The 18,674-nt window shown below is 41.7% G+C and overlaps 1 protein-coding gene across 8 annotated transcripts in view; it reads left to right on the top strand.

Annotated features, from left to right (window-relative positions):
* The window catches only part of rapgef1b (Rap guanine nucleotide exchange factor (GEF) 1b), a 79,451-nt gene that overhangs the window by 20,752 nt on the left and 40,025 nt on the right, over positions 1-18,674 (top strand). For 7 of the 8 annotated variants that reach the window (XM_036588770.1, XM_036588767.1, XM_036588766.1 and 4 more), the window contains exons 2-6: positions 11,060-11,205; positions 12,528-12,706; positions 13,721-13,877; positions 14,074-14,162; positions 15,261-15,413. In XM_036588770.1, the coding sequence (XP_036444663.1) occupies positions 11,060-11,205; positions 12,528-12,706; positions 13,721-13,877; positions 14,074-14,162; positions 15,261-15,413 (724 nt within the window). Of the gene's footprint in view, positions 1-1,617; positions 1,935-11,059; positions 11,206-12,527; positions 12,707-13,720; positions 13,878-14,073; positions 14,163-15,260; positions 15,414-18,674 lie in introns of those variants that run through there. The other variant, XM_036588769.1, reaches the window with a different exon arrangement.

The following is an 18,674-nucleotide window of genomic DNA, read 5'->3' as shown; positions in this document are numbered from 1 at the left end:
TGCTCAGCGTGTCCATCAGCCCAGCAGCGTTACTGTTTCACTCGAGTTCAACGATCAGCACACTGACCTGCTGACTGACCCACATCTCTTCCTGTCTCTCTCTTTCTATCTCTCTTTATCTCTGTATATGCACTACTTCCATCTCTCTATCTCCTTTCTCTGTCTCTCTCTCTGTGTGTGTGTGTATATATATATATATATATATTCTTTTAGAGAACCTTTTCAGCTTTTTGTTGTATAACAATGAACATTTGATATCACAGCACTGTTCAGTACCAGACTTGTATGCTTTGTAGGTACTGTTTGGTCACCAAATCACCACCACTGTGAGTCTTATTCAGCACCAGTCCAGCGGCCCCTCTTCTCACGCTGGGGCTGAATCTCAAACGGCTCCCTGCTCCCTACATAGTGCACTACGGAGCCCAACAGAGCAAAATACAGCTAAGAAACAGTGATTTGGGATTCAAACACACCCACACTCAATAAATGATGCCCTGTTTGGCTGTAGAGGCTACAGTTTCTAAACTCTCATGGTTAGCACACTACTTAGGGAGTATGGAGCCGTTTGGGATTCAGCCTGGGTTTGACGCAACTTCTGACTCAAACACGAACGTTTGAAGTGTGTCAGTCATTCAAGTGACTTTTTTAGACTTTAATCATGCAGTTTTACTGTTAATGACACCGTAAGTACTTTAAGTCAAGGCTGTGATATTAGATGGAGCTGTTTAGGCTGTTGGCTCTTTTAGCCTGTTAGCTAGCTGACCAGCCCAGTTCTAGTTAAGAACATAAGTCATCAGCCCCTCAGTTTAAACAACAAACGGGTTCTGACTTCATCAGTGCACTCGGTGGTCCCTTTGAGCAGCACGAGAGTCAAAGATTATTCCATTAATAGGATGATTCCCATGCTGTGGTGCAGGAATACAGAGCTCAGTGTTCATATATATATATATGTATATATATATATATATATATATATATATATATATATATATATATGTGTGTATATGTATGTGTGTAATTTATATTCACTCATTAATTTGAGCAAAAGTAGGGATCTGTATCACAAATAAAACATACGCAGCTTGAATGAATGGCTTTAAGAAGTGTGTGTGTGTTTATTAATACACACATAAATCAGTTATTGTTTATATTGGCCACAATACTCATACGGTATCAGTATCGAGGCAACACTAATTAAAAAATGTTAAATAGACAGTGTTAAATATTCAGTGTTAATTTCTGATGAACTGCACTTTTTCTTTCCTACATTAATTGAAATCATAATTTAATCTTAATGATGGAAATCCGTTAGTTGCAGCCCTGTTCTCCACTCCGGTCCTTGAGGACCCCCGCCCTGCGCGTGTTACTGTTTGCTGTGATCTGTCACGCCCACTGTAACTCATTAAGGACTGATTAGTCGTCTCAGGCGTGTTACACCAAACCGTGCAGGACAGGAAAAGGAAGCTGCTCGCTGGCTTTTGGTCATCGCAGAGCTGTGACACAGGCCGAGCTCTCGGCCGCCTCTTCTGCTTTTTCATTCAGATATAGAGATGATGTAACCGAGTTCGCAGAAGAGCAGATCACAGGCATGAATGAAACACTGCGTGAGTCACAGTGCGACCGACCGCCGGAGCTGCCTGACAACGTCCAGTTCGTGTTGGTCTGTGACGGACATTTCATACATGAGCGCAGGCTGGTCAGCGTTTAGGCCACTCAGCAGTTCGTAGGTCAGCGTTGTACATCATAAAGAGGATGGGTGGCACAGGAAGTGATGGCATACACTGGGGGTCCAGACAGGAAGTTTAAGGGCGGGCCGGAGACAAAGCCGAGAGCGGCGGCTCTGAGCTAGAGCGACAGCGGGGACAGGTGTGTGTGTTGGACTAAATCTGTGGCCTTTGTGATGATGCATTACACCGTCGCTATGTCCAGTAAAGGTACGTCCTTCCAGATTTAAAAAAAAATGGGTTTTTAATATGATGGATATCTGTATTTGTGTACTTAAAGGCGGGAAACTACTGGGATTGTTATGTTTAAACTGTACACAGAATCTTTACCACTTGATTACTGATATATTTACCGTTGTTCTTGTTTTGTATTTGAGGTTTTCCAAAGAAATTACATTTAGTATGTAAACGAGACGCGTACATCTGCTTATTTTTACAAAACAAAAACTCTAGTTCTAATTCTGCCAGATTAGTGGAATCTCTTCGCTTTGTAGTTTAATCATGAAAACACTGTGTGCTTTTGTGGTAACTTTTTCTGGGCATTGTGTTGTGTAAAAAAACAGCATACATTGAGCTGTGAGATGGATATACTGAGATATCGCTGCTGTCATTATTTCCAAAACGATAATTTCACAGAAGGAAGGAAAAAACATACTGTACTTTTAATGTAATTCAGTGGAACCAGACGTCATTTGGGTCCATTAATCACAAAAATACACACCACTACTTCTCTAAAGGGGAACAGGCGTTTTAAAATAAGGCCAACAACTGTAAACTGACAAATGGAGATACAAAGTTTTGTTGCGACAGCAGCCGTATATCAAGCATATATTAATAGATCTTATATTAAGAAATAGGGTTATGAATGAATGCAGGTCTTCCAGAAACTGAATGTTTGGACATTTGATTGTAAGAACTGCATTACCCAGTGAGAGGCACCGTTTGTAGTCTTACTGTTGGATCTACTTGGATAGTCTAGTTGGATTCTGCAGGGAATAAGCTCTACAGTGATGTGACGTTGTTGTCCAGTCTCCCTCCTTTTTTCTCATAAATACACAGTGCAGAGGAAAAATGGCTGAATGTGCAGATGGTGAAACGCCTGTGTCAGAACTGTGTTACAGAACTGACTCCATGTTCCCTGTGAATGAAGTCAGAGTGACATGAATCATAGGAGACTGCTGTGATGGCATATGTGCCTGGGAAAGGGTCCTTACGGCTCTTTGCCAAACCCCGGCATCGAACCAGGAGTGAACTTCAAAGGCCTAGAGCTCGCGAAGTCATGCTAGCCAGTACACTGACTATGGTAATGTACATAATCAGTGTAATTATACCTGTTTTAGTATATAAGGGCTGGATATAACCATGTTAATGTACATATCTAATGTAAATATACCCGTTTTAGTAGATGCAGGCTGAATATACTTGTGTTAATGTACATATCTAATGTAAATATACCCGTTTTAGTAGATGCAGGCTGAATACACTTATGTTAATGTACATATCTAATGTAAATATACCCGTTTTAGTAGATACAGGCTGAATATACTTATGTTAATGTACATATCTAATGTGAATATACCTGTTTTAGTATATAAGGGCTGGATACAACCATGTTAATGTACATATCTAATGTAAATATACCTGTTTTAGTATATAAGGGCTGGATACAACCATGTTAATGTACATATCTAATGTAAATGTACCCGTTTTAGTAGATACAGGCTGAATACACTTATGTTAATGTACATATCTAATGTGAATATACCTGTTTTAGTAGATACAGGCTGAGTACACTTATGTTAATGTACATATCTAATGTAAATATACCCATTTTAGTAGATACAGGCTGAATACACTTATGTTAATGTACATATCTAATGTAAATGTATCTGTTTTAGTAGATACAGGCTGAATACACTTATGTTAATGTACATATCTAATGTAAATATACCCGTTTTAGTATATATGAGCTGAATATATAAATATACCTGTTGAAGTGCAAGTGAAGCAAAGCTACTAACGTTTGGAGAATAGAGGATGTGAACTGCAGAAACACACGGGACTCTGTTGGGATTTCTGTTGAGCCTTGATATTTTTGTGATTACACTGTGAGAGAAGTGACGTTGCCGATGTAGTTTAGCCAAAAATCTGAGACGTGATTGATCCCAAACTTCTTCCTGCAGTGTTAGTCAGGTGTTCCAGTGCGGCGTCTTGGAATAAATGAGTGAAATCTAATGTCTGACTCAGTGTGAGTAGAACTGCAGAGAGACACAAGCCGGATATCAGGGCCGCCAGGTGGGCCAAATTACTGAATCATTATGTCTCCCAGTGCCGGTGGTGTCGTGCCGTCGTTATAAGCTGGAGAGAGTGACCGCGCTGAAAGAGTGACCAGTGAAGTGAAAGTCTGCAGCAGGCGCGAGCAGAGTGTCCAGAAAGCTCTGCCGTCTGAAGCAGATCATTACCGAGGATGTTTTTCAGCTTATAAAGCACAGATCGCCCGGTTCAGAGTGACTGTACTGATGGACGCCTTTGACTGACTGTGAATTCTCTGGTTGCCAGATATTCTGCACAAAGAGTCTTTACTGCATGTAGATGCGGACAGGGACTGTGTACCGGATGTTTGCACATACTGGACCCAGAAGTCAGAGGTCAGAGTGACACTGAACAGGATGTGACATGGCTGCCTGAGGTGGAGCCTCCCCTCGACAACATGACCCGGTGTGACGACTGTCCCAGTTCTCCACGGAGACGTGCTGCATTGTGTGGTATTGCTAATGGACATGGCTGCAGGGGTCGTGTCGATCTGCAGAGCACAGATACACACTCAGTCAGAGTGGATAGGGTTTTACAGCTGGGCAGATGTGTTCTACTTTGTGTTGTCATCTATTCATATATACGCAGAGCGCTGTGCAAAAGTCAGAGACCCTTCATTTAATACAGTTAAATAGGAATTATACTTCTTTCAGCATCAAGAGAATAAAGCAGTGTTCAGTGTATCCACCCTCTATTCCAGCTTCCATTCTTTTCAGTTCCTCAAAGAATCTGCAGACACTCCTCCAAAGTTCAGTCTTAGAAGCTGGTTGATCATTTTCTGAAGTAATCAAACACATTCAGTGGTGTTGAGGTCTGGACTCTGGGGTGGTCAGTCCATCATTCAGCTTCTTTGTTTGATGTGTCCGTCTCCTTTTCTCAGTGAGGTTCTTCTTGATCAGCTACACATCCTTTCAGACCCACAGCGCTGAGTCGTCTTCTCACAGTGGAAGGATGGACAGAAACACCTGTGGATGTTTTCAGGTCTTCAGTTCTGTTCAGTTGTTTTAAGAATTCTTTGAAGTCCAGTTTTGGAAACCAGTTATTTTTTCTCTTACATTCTTCATCATCTTCATTATACAGTACAATATTATATGTTTAATCTGCTCCTAAATATCAGCTGAAATATTAATAAGTTGTACTTAATGGCGGTTTTGACTGAAGTTAACTAAACAAAGAGTGGTCTCTGACTAGGGATGCACCGAAATGAACATTTTTGGCTAAAACTGAATAAAATGAAACATTTGGCCGAGGGCCAGATACCGAATACCGAGCACGGTTTTTCACGGTGTTTCATTATTTTTGCCACTTTTTCACCATTGCATAAATTGGATCAAAGAAAAAACAATTACTAAACTGCAATTTAAAAATATTTATTGAACACTGAACGTTTAACATCCCAGCAGACATACCAACAAAGCACAATATTACTTAAATAAATTGGCAAAAAAATAATAAAAAAAAAACAGTAATAATAATTTGCCCCCCCATAAAAGTAAAAATGTAATATGACTTAAATAAATTAGTAAAACATTTTTTTTATTTGGCCCCCAAACAAATACAGTATGACCATATTACTTAACATGAATAAGTTAAGCTGTTCCCCCTCCTGACAATTCAGCAGAACAATGTCTGCAAACGGCCAATCTTGGGTCTCTGACACTTTAAAAAGCTCCGCACAGCCGACATGTTTGCTGCATTTACAAAGAGTGCCTCGCTCCACAGCCGGAACCTCGAAAAATAGCGTCATTAAAAACTTTGTTTAGTATAAATTGTTCTGTCTTTTCACTGAAAGTGATTTATTTATTTATTTATTTTATTTCAACTGAATAATTTCGGTTGCTGAATATTCTGTGCGTCCCTATCTCTGCACATAGTTCAAAATGCTGCAGCCAGAAAGTTAACTGGTCTGAAGAAAAGAGAGCGCATTACTCCAGTTCTAGCATCCTTACTCTGGCTCCCAGTGCATCACAGAATCCAGTATAAAATGGCATTGTTGGTTTTTAAAGCTTTGAATGGTCAGGCAGCTGCACATCGTCGCTGTCCAAAGAAAACAAGTATCTCCAAAATGGTAAACGGCCTTAACTTTTAATGGAAGTTTTTATTGTAACTGATTTTGGGGCTTTTTTTTTAGTCCAATCATCATGAAATGTTCACACAGTGCAGAGGAGAACTGCGATATTGAAATTTAAAGAAAAATGAAAATCGCCAAAAACGGAGATGCATGATTTTCTGTGGACAGTGACGATATGTTGTGGACATGCGTTGTATGTATATGCACCCTCAAGATCTTTAAGGTCTGCGTCCCAGTCTCTTATAACTGTTCCACGGTCTCACCGTAAACAAAAACAAGATCGTGCTTTTGCTGCCGCCTCCTAAGTGACGTTGGGCTCCGTCTGTGCTTTTAAAAACAGACTTAAAACACACCTTAATCGATTAGCTGTCAGCAGCTGCTGAACTGTCAGACTGCGCTCTGTTGTGGTGATGTGCGGTGGTGGTGATCGGAAGGTGGGAATCCTTTCTGTGTTTAATTTTAAAGCACTTTGGTTTTAAATGTGCTGTATAAAGAAAATGTACTTACTAACAAACACTGACTCTCAAATAACAGTGGAGAAGTGTGTACTGATTTCTGTGAGGAGCACTTACTGCTCCCTTTTACACCTTGAAATGCGATGATATCAATACTAGCGACGGCCATTTTGAACAGTTTAATAACAGAAATAGAGCTGCCATTCCTTTTCTTTGACATGAGGCAAATTGGGAAGGAAAGCCTCAGTACTGGCTGTAAGGATTAGCCTGATTTGGGGCAGCACAGTTCTGAAACTGACCATCCCAGTAGACAAACGTATTTGGTGTTGTTTTGGGTTTATTTTTATCGGGGATGTCAAACGATCAAAATACTAATAGCAGGTAAGACAAATTCAGCTAATCAAGACCTTTGAACCGTGTGCAGAATGGGACGTGTTGTGTAGCAGCTATTGACTGCTGAATAGTGTGTGTGTGAGATTGATCTGTCGTATGGATTCAGTAGTGGTATTTTTAACATACTACATTACCCACGCTCCATTGCTTCCCCACTCCAGCTGAACTACTATTCAGATGGGATTAGTTTTTTCTGTAGAACATGAAACTTGTTGAAGTAGGTGCTTCCTCGAGTTCACATGCGTGAGAAAAATTCGCAGAAAGTCCTCGAGTTCAGGTTATTTCAGTCCCAACTAAAGACGTCAGTAAATATCCTGTCATGTTTTGTGTTAATCTCTCTCTACGAGTTGTATTAAAGTAGGTAAAAGCCACTGTAATCTTTACAGACATATATATCTGATATTACAGACTGAGATGGGTCTGAAATCACAGAGTCACTCTGGTAATAATTACGTTACCCCAGTTTCTCATCTTAGACTAATCCTGTACTCCAGAGGGCAGAACTGTCTGCACCTACAGGTACGTTTCAGAACGTTAATCCAGATTATGATCTGTTTTAGGTCAAGTCAGTGTTACATCACAACAGCAAAGAATTCATTTTGGGTGGATAATGCAGGTGCAGCAGGATTTTAGACTAATCCTGAGAGTTAATTAACGAAGATATTGGAAACAGAATTATGTTTTTGACTGATCTTTCCAGGTCAGTAACTTCGCGACCTTGCGTGGTTATTTTTTGTCGTTTGATAAAGAAGCATTCACTTTATAAGAGAGTTCTCCCACTGCACGTTCAAACACACGCACTGAATCAAACATAAACCGACTGGATTTACGGTTCTAGTTCTCGTTCATTTCCCATCTTCTTAAGAGGCAGCTGGAACCGCGTATAATGAACAGTTTATTGGTCTTTTTTGGTGTTTTATGTCACTCTAAAACACGTCAAACTGGGGATCTTCCAGGCCAAAGTATTGTGGAGATCAGCGTTTACCTTCATCTGACCCTCTGAACTCAATTCAGGAAGGCTTTAATTAGCTGCTGAGCTGAATCAGGTGTGTTTAGTGAGGCAGTGAGCTGAAGTCTGCAGTGTTTTGGCCCGCGAGGACTGGAGCCTGACACGCGTGCTCTAAAACTACCTTGTGTACCAGTTAGTTTCCCTTGTCGGCTGGCATGAAACAATGCGCTGGACCTGGCAGTGAGACTGGCTGAGAGGCTCTATGTCAGCGTCTGTGAATTCCTGTGTCACTCCACCTTATTCGCCTGTAACTGTAGCAACAACAACCAGCCATGAAAAAAGGTTTTCCTGAGAGTATCATGAATATTGTCAGCACTTAAAGAACACTGACCTATTACATGTTTAGTTATAAAGTGAGCATAATTAGGCCCTGTTTAGGTTTATTATTATTATTATTATAGTATTTTTTATATGTTGCTTTACAGGTTATTATTTTGTCTGTTCCAACTTACTAAATCTCAGAAAAACTAAATAATGTGATGCATATCGTATAACCATGAAAATCTTTTCATTTTAACACACTAAAAACTGTATATGATTTATGCTAAAACTATCAGAAAACAAACCCTCAGATATCAGGCAGTGAATTCATAACCGTTTCATGTAGTAACTTTCTGTGAGGGAGCTTTTAGAGGTGGACGTCTGGTTCCTATCACCACCACTGTGAACAGTTCTGACTCGGTAAGTTTCTCTAGAGCGGAGAATCAAGTGAAGCAAGTGATCGTCACCGCTGCTGTCCTGACTTAGCATTTTACTGGGCAGTCGAGCAGTCGTTAATATTGGCCCTGGTCAGTAATCCGGCTGGTCAGTCTCTCCGTTTATCAAGCGTAAACGTGCGGCGTCTAAGTGTGTGTGTTCTCATGCTGAGGTGTGGTTCCAGCTCATTTTGGTTACAATATGACTTCCCCAATCCACAAGGCATTCTTCTGGGCACGGTCAGGACGGAAAGGCAGAGCCCCTCGCTGCAACAATGACCGTCAACGTTCACACCAAAACACACACACACACAAAAACTATAATACACACACTGCACGGTTTCCTGCAGAGTTATCAGCCATCTCACACACCCCTACATTCCAGTCTCCGGTGTGGCTCGGAGAGCAGCGCTGATACAGGAGCTCGTCTAAAGGGAGCCTGGCCGCTTCATATTTCTCACGGTTCTAGATGGCGCCCGCGAGCGAGTCCTCAATGAATGGGTGTGGATGGAGCTCAACGGCTAAAAATGAAAAATTAAACCAGTTTCTGGCCATTTATTCAGGAAGAAGAAAGAAAAAAGAAAGAAAACAAAGTGATCATTTCTCCACAGCTGATTGGTTGGCGTCACTGCTACTGAGCGCTGATTGACAGAAGAAATACAATAAAAACAGATGATAAAATTGTAAATCGTGATGAGTTCTGCATTTAATCATCAGCTAATATTTCAGTCGTGATGGACCTATTTTTGTATACTTGCTGAAGACCCCCTCCAACACCACCACCCCCCCCAAAGCCCGTCCGGTTTTGCCCTGGCTGAAATCTGGCAGCCCTAACATGTTTGACACTATCGCTCTCGCCCAATCGCGCTCCATGAAATTCCAATTATGATAAAGCTCCTCAGAGCAGCTGAGTTTGTTTGTGTTTGTCTCCGGTGGGAGTGAGCTTGTCTGTGTGGTGATGCTTATCACTCTGTGGGCAGCGCTTGTACGTCTGCTGTACTTGAGATATTCCGCTGGAGAGGCCACGCTAGGGATGGACCTTTCACTCAAATTTCATATTTCAATTTGTGAAACATTAATCAAAAATATTTAAATAATAACCCCTCCAATACAAGTATAGACTTCTTAAGGTTACAGGCTACGGAATACCGGTGCAGAGACAGTGAGGCCACTCTGCGTCTTTGGTACGAGAAAGGGGTCAGTCTAAAGCAGTGGTCACCAGCCTTCTTCGTGGAGATCTACTTTACTGCGTAGTTTACTTCCAACCTGCATCTAACACGCTGCTCTGCACTTTCCTGACAGTGATACATCTGATCCTGCCTATCAGGGACAGGTGTGGCAGATGGTGGTCGGAACCCGACTCAGCAGGAAGGTAGATCTCCATGATCAGGGTTGATGATCACCGATCTGAAGTCTTCAAGATAACAGCTGCTAATCTTCAGCTCAGAAACAGCAACGGTGAACGGTTAGGCTGTGTTCACACAGCGGGTAAAAGTGGCCCAAATCCAATCTTTTCCTCATATGTGACTCAGATGTGTGTCTGTGTGTCAGTGTGAACAGATAAACACACTGAATCTGACATTTTCAATTCCGATTTGAGACGCTTCCAGATGTGGTGCTGAAATCCGATACGTATCCGATCTGTTAGTGATTGTTAATGCTTTTTGTGAATAAAAGGACCATAATACACTGAAACAACATTAAACTAAGATAAAACAGTGGTTATTGTAATTTTTAACAGAGAAAATTCTCACAATTGTGTGACGTGTGTGTGTGTGTGTGTGTGTGTGTGTGTGTGTGTGTGTGTGTGTGTGTGTGTGTGTGTGTGTGTGAATTCTTTGATCTTTTGTTCAGCCATCTTGCCGTTATTTTTTTTTCTCATATCTCTGTTTGGAGTCTCTGAAAAGCCTCCATTTGGAGGGTCATGTAGCCCCAACACTGTCATGTACCCCTCTATCTCAACAACAGTCGGGACACCCCACCCCTAGACGTGAACACGCAAAACAGAGGGCTAAGGGCTAAGAAGTAGGGGCAAGGAGTAAAATGGGATTGGGCCTTCCATTACATACTAAACTGTGTTTGGCTGTGTTCCAAATGCATCCCATTTGGACGTTTGCGTTTAAGGGCACTATTACCCACGTCGGCCATTTTTCTGTGAGTGTCCAAATCATGAACTGGAATTCCAGAGTAATTTTGAGGGCACTATAAAATCTCACAGTGTGATTTGTAGCGCACCATCGATCACCACATCGGCCGAAGGTGTGCCAGCGTGCATTGCGAGTCTCTAGTTATTATGTAAACAGAAAAAAGGAAAAGGAGAAAAATCCTTCTTTTTATTCCTCCTCTTCTTTGTCTCCTTCTTCTCCTTTTCTAATCCCTCTCTTTCTCCTGATTTGCAGACTCCCAGAGGTCACACCTCTCCTCCTTCACCATGAAGCTGATGGATAAGTTCCATTCCCCCAAGATCAAGCGCACGCCTTCCAAGAAGGGCAAGCAGCACCCGCCGGAGCCGGCCGTCAAAAGCACGGAGAAACCAGTCAACAGGGTACCAGCGGCAACTCTGCATGACCTCTGCACTCTAACAGCTCTACGAACTACACAACTAACTCTAAACCACACATACCAACACAATTCTACACAAGCTAACTCTATACTACACTGTCCAACTAGGGAGGCTAAACTTTTGCAAATTCCTTTGACTGATAACCAGCAGTTTTAGTCAGTGATTTAATATTAATCAGCAAACCAGATCATATGCATAATAAAACAACTAATAGCATAAAGTTAATAGCTTGCAGCTTTTAAGCTTTTGTGTCACGGTCAGGGGTCGGCAACATGCGGCTCTTTTACTGCCCTGTTGTGGCTCCACAGCTGAATTAGATTAGTAGGTAAAAATAAAATAATCCTCCTTTACAGTAAAATAAAGCTCTGCTGATCGTTCAACACAGTTTAACAATAAATGGTCTTAAACACTGGAGTTAATGTAGACTTGCTGATTCACCCTTTAAACCCTGATGATCAGCGCAGACTGCTGGTCACCATAGCAACATAGACAACAATCTGGCCTAGCTAAAAGCTAACGAAAAGGTAAAGAAAAAGATTTAAGACGAACATTGATAATTTGGAGGCAAATAGACTTATTCGCATTTATAATCACTCCAGCTGGTTTCCTGATACGTTTAATCTGCAACGAGAAACTGTCAAACACTAAAAAGTCACAACGCTGAAGTCAGTTTCTCAATGAACTTTTCCCGTTCCACCTTAAATGGTGCTGCAGTCATTTAAGTCGGAATGGGAAAATTCAAACAAGAAGCTGGCGAATGAGAAGCAACTTCAGCCTCATAAAAAGTCGAACGTTGAGAGACGTTTTACAAGAAACTGTTCTACTTTTGAGGAAAAGTTTCCTGCTGGAGATGCGAGAAAGGCAGCTTTAACTGAGCTAAAGCTTAAGTCTGGATTCTTACTTATGTTATACTTTTTATCCTATACTAGTACTTCAGCACATACCGAGACATATTTACAGCCAAGATGGTAAAATGGACGTTAAATGTTGTGGCTCTCATGGTGGTTAGATTTTTGTTGAAAGGACAAAATGGCTCTTCTTAACAGTTGGGTTGCTGACCCCTGGTCATGGGACTAACTACGGGCTAACATGGGGCTAACCATTAGCTGACAAGCACATTGGTATATCTCACAGCTGCACTCAGCATAATCTCAGTTTTGGTCTTCATGGCTCAGTTAACTCAGCATGAACTACAGCCGTTTTTCTTCTAAGCTGCAGCCTCCCAACCATAAAGACTGGAGCACAGTGGGAACCTTTTCTGAGTCCCTTTATTAACCCTGTTTAATATTCACGTTGTTGTACAGAAGGTGAGCCGATTGGAGGAGCAGGAGAAGGAGGTGGTGAGCGCGCTGCGGTATTTTAAAACCATCGTGGACAAAATGGCAGTGGATTCCAAAGTGCTGCAGATGCTGCCAGGATCCGCCAGCAAAGTTCTGGAGGCCATTCTGCCTCTCGTGCAGGTGGAGGCAAGAGTCCAACACAGGTAGGAGAGGACGTGTGTGTAAGATGTTTACATGTTTGGTAGGAGGATGTTTGTGTGGCTGTGTGTGTGTTTGTAGTTGCACAGCACTGTGTCAGAGTCAGAGACCACTTTTCAGTTATTTAACTTAACAGAACAGTTATTAAGTACTAGTTATTCATTAGTTATTAAAAAGCAGAAACATATTTAGCAGAAAAACACACAGAAGCATCAACGACTAAATATGATATTTCAATATTTAGTCTTTGCCTTCATTCCAGCTTCCATTCTGTTCAGGAGACTCACTTTCAGTTCCTCAAAGAATCTGCAGACACTCCTCCAAAGTTCAGTCTTAGAAGCTGGTTGATGATTTTCTGAAGTAGTCAAACACATTCAGTGGTGTTGAGGTCTGGACTCTGGGGTGGTCAGTCCATCGTTCAGCTTCTTTGTTTGATGTGTCCGTCTCCTTTTCTCAGTGAGGTTCTTCTTGATCAGCTACACATCCTTTCAGACCCACAGCGCTGAGTCGGCTTCTCACAGTGGAAGGATGGACAGAAACACCTGTGGATGTTTTCAGATCTGAAGCAGCTTGATTTTCTCCTCTCTCTCAGAGATGAAAGCTTTAAGTGCTGTTTATCTGATGGGGGCCAGTTTTGGGGTCGACCAGCTCTTCCAGGTGGTTGTTAGGAGGCAGACTTTCTCTGTAGATTTTAATCTGTTTTGGAAACTCCTGCTTTTTTCCTTGGTTTTCTTTGACTTTCCTCAGTTCCATCCGCAGAAATGTGTCCTGAAAAATGAAAAACTTAACCCTGATGGCTGTTTTGACTGGAAATGAAATAAATGAAGTGATCTCTGATGTTTATGCAGTGATGTGGTTCTGGTTACAGTTGAGGTTTAGGTCATGTTTATGGTTAGGAATCTGGTTAGGAGTTACAGCAATATTTGGATCAGCTGACGTGTAGAAATTCAAATTCAGCTGTGTTTGTGTGTCTCTCTCTCTCTCGCTCCCTCTTTCTCTCTCCCTCTCTCGCTCTCTAGCTCGGCCATATCCTCCTGTCATAATCGAGTGTATCAGAGTTTGGCTAATCTCATCCGCTGGTCTGACCAGGTGATGCTGGAAGGCATCGACCTTGACGACAAGGACACTGTGACAACCGTTACCACGGTGATAAAGGCGGTGCTGGATGGTGTGAAGGTAAGCGGTTCAGAAGTTTGTGTTTGTTTACTTTGACCTTCAGTGGTTGTGTATGGGATTATATTATTCACAGTGGTTTGGGAGGGACTTTAGCGTAGCAGGTTGCACAAGGAACCTTTTTTTTTACATTGACGTGTGTTTGTGTGTGTGTGTTTGTGTGTGTGTGTGTGTGTGTGTGTGTGTGTGCGTGTAACAGGAGTTGGTGAAACTGACTATAGAGAAGCAAGAGCAGCCATCCCCGACATCTCCCAGCAAGCCAGTGCCCCCTGTGGCCAAACCCGAGAGGTATAGTTTCTGTGTGTGTGTGCATATATTATTACTTTAATTGTATTGCTGTGTATTATAAAGCACTGAATTGATAATGTGATTTGGTTAAAGGGTTACAGATTAACCTGCATGATTATAATCAGAATAGTTTACTCTTGTTGGATTACATGGGTACCTTGATTCATCAAAAAACCCACAGAAACCCAACTGAAGTGGGTCAGGATGATCAAAGCACACAATAAATGACACTGTGATTAGTTTAAGGGGGTCATTTGCATATTATAGCCTTCTACAATATCAATACTGTGTGCGCCTCAAAATGATCAGTTAACCAGGTTGACTGTTTATCATGGTTATTTTCCACAAGGCCTCTTGAATAGGAGGATTCTGTTGCAGGGCACAGGCCCAGCATGACCATGTTAAAATAGGCTGAGTGGGCAGAGCTAAAGTTCTGTAGGTGAAATGGCAGAAGCTAAACTGCTGTGGGCTGAATGGGAGGAGCTAAACTGCTGTGGGCTGAATAGGTGGAGCTAAACTGCTGTGGGCTGAATAGGAGGAGCTAAACTGCTGTGGGCTGAATAGGAGGAGCTAAACTGCTGTAGGCTGAATAGGAGGAGCTAAACTGCTGTAGCTGAATAGGAGGAGCTAAACTGCTGTGGGCTGAATAGGAGGAGCTAAACTGCTGTGGGCTGAATAGGAGGAGCTAAACTGCTGTGGGCTGAATGGGAGGAGCTAAACTGCTGTGGGCTGAATGGGAGGAGCTAAACTGCTGTGGGCTGAATAGGAGGAGCTAAACTGCTGTAGGCTGAATAGGAGGAGCTAAACTGCTGTGGGCTGAATAGGAGGAGCTAAACTGCTGTGGGCTGAATGGGAGGATCTAAACTGCTGTAACTGAATAGGAGGATTTATTAATTGTATACTCTGTATAATTCATTGTATTGCAGGTCGGAATGTTTATTAATAAATTTGTGTTTTCTGGTCCTCCCATTTTCTCATTTTAAATCATGTACATGCAGATTCCATGTCTGAGACCTCTCTCTCTCATTCTCGTTCTCTCTCTCGTTCTCGCTCTCTCTCTCTCTCTCTCTCTCTCGCTCTCTCTCTCTCCTCTCTCAGTGAGTGTGAAATGCCTCTAACGGAGCGGGAGAAGGAAATCTTGAACAAGACCACGCCTATTGCCACTCCCACAGACAGTTTGACGGACATTTCCGAGGAGGAAGTGGCTCCGCCCAAGCCTCCGCTTCCGGGGCTGAAGTTAGCAGAACACAGGTGAGAATGTGAGATTTTGATTGGGGGTTTAATCCCAGCCACGATAAAACAGCTACTGTAGACGGAGTCTTCCGACAAATTCTTAGCAAAACAAACAACTACAAAAGCAGATCTAAAATGCGGTGGATGTGTATCGTCGCTGTCGTGTCTCTATAGGAGAAGGAAAAAGGCTTAACTTAACACTTAATACGGTGGCCCCAAAAAGTATTTGGACACTTTTCGCCATTATTGAACTTAATAACATGTTTAACAAAATGATATAGTTTTGAGAAAAAAACACTTTTAGCACGACATCAGACTGGTGGTGGAGTCTTTGTGAGGAGAAAGCCTGGAGAATAATTCCAGCCATGGAAGAAATTCCAGTCTGGAGAAAAATTGCTCAAGCGATAACAATCTGAGGCTCAGCTGCTAAAAGACTGCTGTGTCAAACAGAAAATGAAAGTCTTGGAGTGAGGCACAAATATCCAGGGGGCCACTGTACATTAACCTAAGAAGAGTTTATGTTATTCCAAGTTGTTTTGGACCATAATTGTTGTGTCCATCAGGAAACGAGCGCACAGTGTGAAAGGGCACCTAATAAAATGTTCGACATGTAAAAGTGTAACATGGCGGTGGCAGTATTTTAAATATTAGGTTGTATTAAATAACTAGGGCCTGTGTTTATGTGCACTCACACCTTCACTATCACATTTACAGCTTCCAGACTGAGGTAAACGGTACAGTAGCTCGTAGTCTGTAGGATATGATCTAGAACACTGTCAGTGTTTAGAACACTAGTGGGTGAGTAGTGTAGTGTGTTGTGGAAAGTGAGAGCTCTGCTGTACACTAGGGAGTAGTGTCCATCACTGTAATGTCATTAACAGAGCTGCCCAAACAGACCTGCCCTGACCTGAATGTGACCTGTGAATGTTTGATTTGGTCCCTACTTTCATAATCTGTGGATGATTCACACAAAATATTCATAAAGTTCATAAAATGTTACCCCATGAAAAAACAACAGACGTCCTCATTTTTTTTGTTTAGTGAATGAGATTTTGGGGATAATTTAAAGTGCTGTTAAAGTACTGATGAGTAAATCACGTCAGGACTGGACACTGGACCAAAACAAGCTAATGTTTGACCTTTAAAGGGAAAGTCCACCACTTTTTCTGTGTGGTTCAGTCACTGAGACGTAGACAGTCATTCAGAGTGGTTTGGTGTGAAATGGGCCAGATGTCTTTACAGTGGTGGTGATAGGAACCAGGGGTCGCCATGACTACAACACAAATATAGACATTTTATTTACTATCAAAACCACCAGTGAACCTACACGAGTCTTCTGAGTTTATATGGAATGTTGATGATGGGAAAAAAAAAAATTTCCACAATGAATGGATTTAAAATGATATTTTAGGCCAAAATCTTCTCAAAACATATTTGTAAAACAAGACATCAGGCAGTGAATTCATAACCATTCCATGTAGTAACTTTCTGTGAGGGAGCTTTTAGAGGTGGACGTCTGGTTCCTATCACCACCACTGTGGACAGTTCTGACTCTGTAAGTTTCTCTAGAACAGAGCGTTTCACACCAAACCACTCTGAATGACTCTGTTTACATCTTAACCACTTAATTATACAGAAATTTTGGAATTTCTCTGTAACTTTCAAATTCAGTATCACAATAACAGCTTGTTAACTGAACAACTCCCCATTTACACTGTTCTAGAATGTTCTTTCTCTCCAGCGACACTGTTTATCAACTTTTCCTTCCGTTCCCTGTTGTCCGGAATGTTTCCCCTCATTCACACCATTCTAGAATGTTCTGTCCGTTAACACTGTCTAGAATATTCCTCTCCATTCACACCGTTTTTTAATATTTTCTGCTTTTCCACTGTTCTAGAATGTTCTCCCCATTCATGTTGTTCTACAAAACTCTCACCGTTCACACTGTTACACAGTCTTCTCTCTCATTCACACTGCTCTAGGGCGTTCTCTTTCACATTGTTTTAGAGTATTCCCTGCTATTCACATTATTCTAGAACGTTCTTCTCCATTCCCATTGTTTTAGAATAGTCTTCCCTTTTCTGCTGAATGTTCTCCTTCCATTCACACTAGAGTATTCTAGATTCTTGTTGCTTGATTCGCGATCCTGTAGAATGTTCTTCCCATTCATGCTATTCTAGAATATTCTCCTCGTTCGTGCTGTTGTGAAATGTTCTCCCTCCATTCACACTGTTCTAGAGTCTTCCTTTTCCATTCACACTCCTGTAGATTATTCTTCTTATGCACACTGTTGTAGAATGTTCTTCCTATTCACACTGTAATTGGACTTACTTCTTCATTCCCACCATTCTAGAATGTTCTCACCCGTTCACACTGTTCTAGAATGTTCTTCCCATTCTTTCTTGTCTAGAATGTTTTCCTCCTTCATGCTATTTTAGAATATTCTCCTTGTTCATGTTGTTCTGGAATGTTCTCCCTCCTTTCATACTGTTCTAGACTCTTCTTTCTTGTTCACGCTCCTGTAGATTATTCCTTTTATGCGCACTGTTCTAGAATGTTCTCCCCCATCCACGCTATCCTGTCAGTTGTTTATAAAAAGCCAGCTTTAAGCATTATGCTGTGGTCACTGTGGTCAGGCGATTATGGTCAGTCCTGGTGTGATAAGGTCTTGGAGGAAACATTTACTTCAGTGAACAGCTGACGTGAAGTAGCTAAATAAACTAGTTTTTATTTTTGCATTTCCGATGTTCAAGTGAATTTTAAAATTAAATTCAGATGGGAATGAATTAACCAGGCTAAATATACCAGCGTTCGGTCAGACGGTGGGGAATGCTGAGCTAAAAACACCAGACTGAGTGTTTGGCTGCCGCACCACAACGTTCGGGCACCTCTGTTCTGTAGTGATATCAGTTTCCAGTTGATGAGGCAACATAATGAACTCCCCCTCAGCTTAATAATAGCTGTGGAGAGCCATATTTAAATATGATTGCGTTTCTTCCACACACACAGCCTCCCACCCTTATTGTCTGTGCTCTACAAAGCAGAAGCGCTGTTTTCCTCTCTCCTTCAGTCTTGCTCCACAAGAGAGCAAATAGATTTACGGTAGTGAAACACGCTTGAAAGAGGAACGTCTGCAGTGAGGAGACGGCTGCTTGGCACTTTTCAGTCTGTGTGATGCAATCTGAGTGCATAAGAGTGCAGTTTGAAACTCTTTCTTACTCTATAGAAACACAATCAGTCTAATCGAATCTGAATTGAGTTAGTCGTCTAAGTGCTCCT

The sequence above is a fragment of the Colossoma macropomum genome, unplaced genomic scaffold, assembly GCF_904425465.1.
Source record: "Colossoma macropomum unplaced genomic scaffold, Colossoma_macropomum, whole genome shotgun sequence".
NCBI classification, from domain to species: domain Eukaryota; kingdom Metazoa; phylum Chordata; class Actinopteri; order Characiformes; family Serrasalmidae; genus Colossoma; species Colossoma macropomum.
This window is presented reverse-complemented; position numbering and strand designations above follow the sequence as displayed.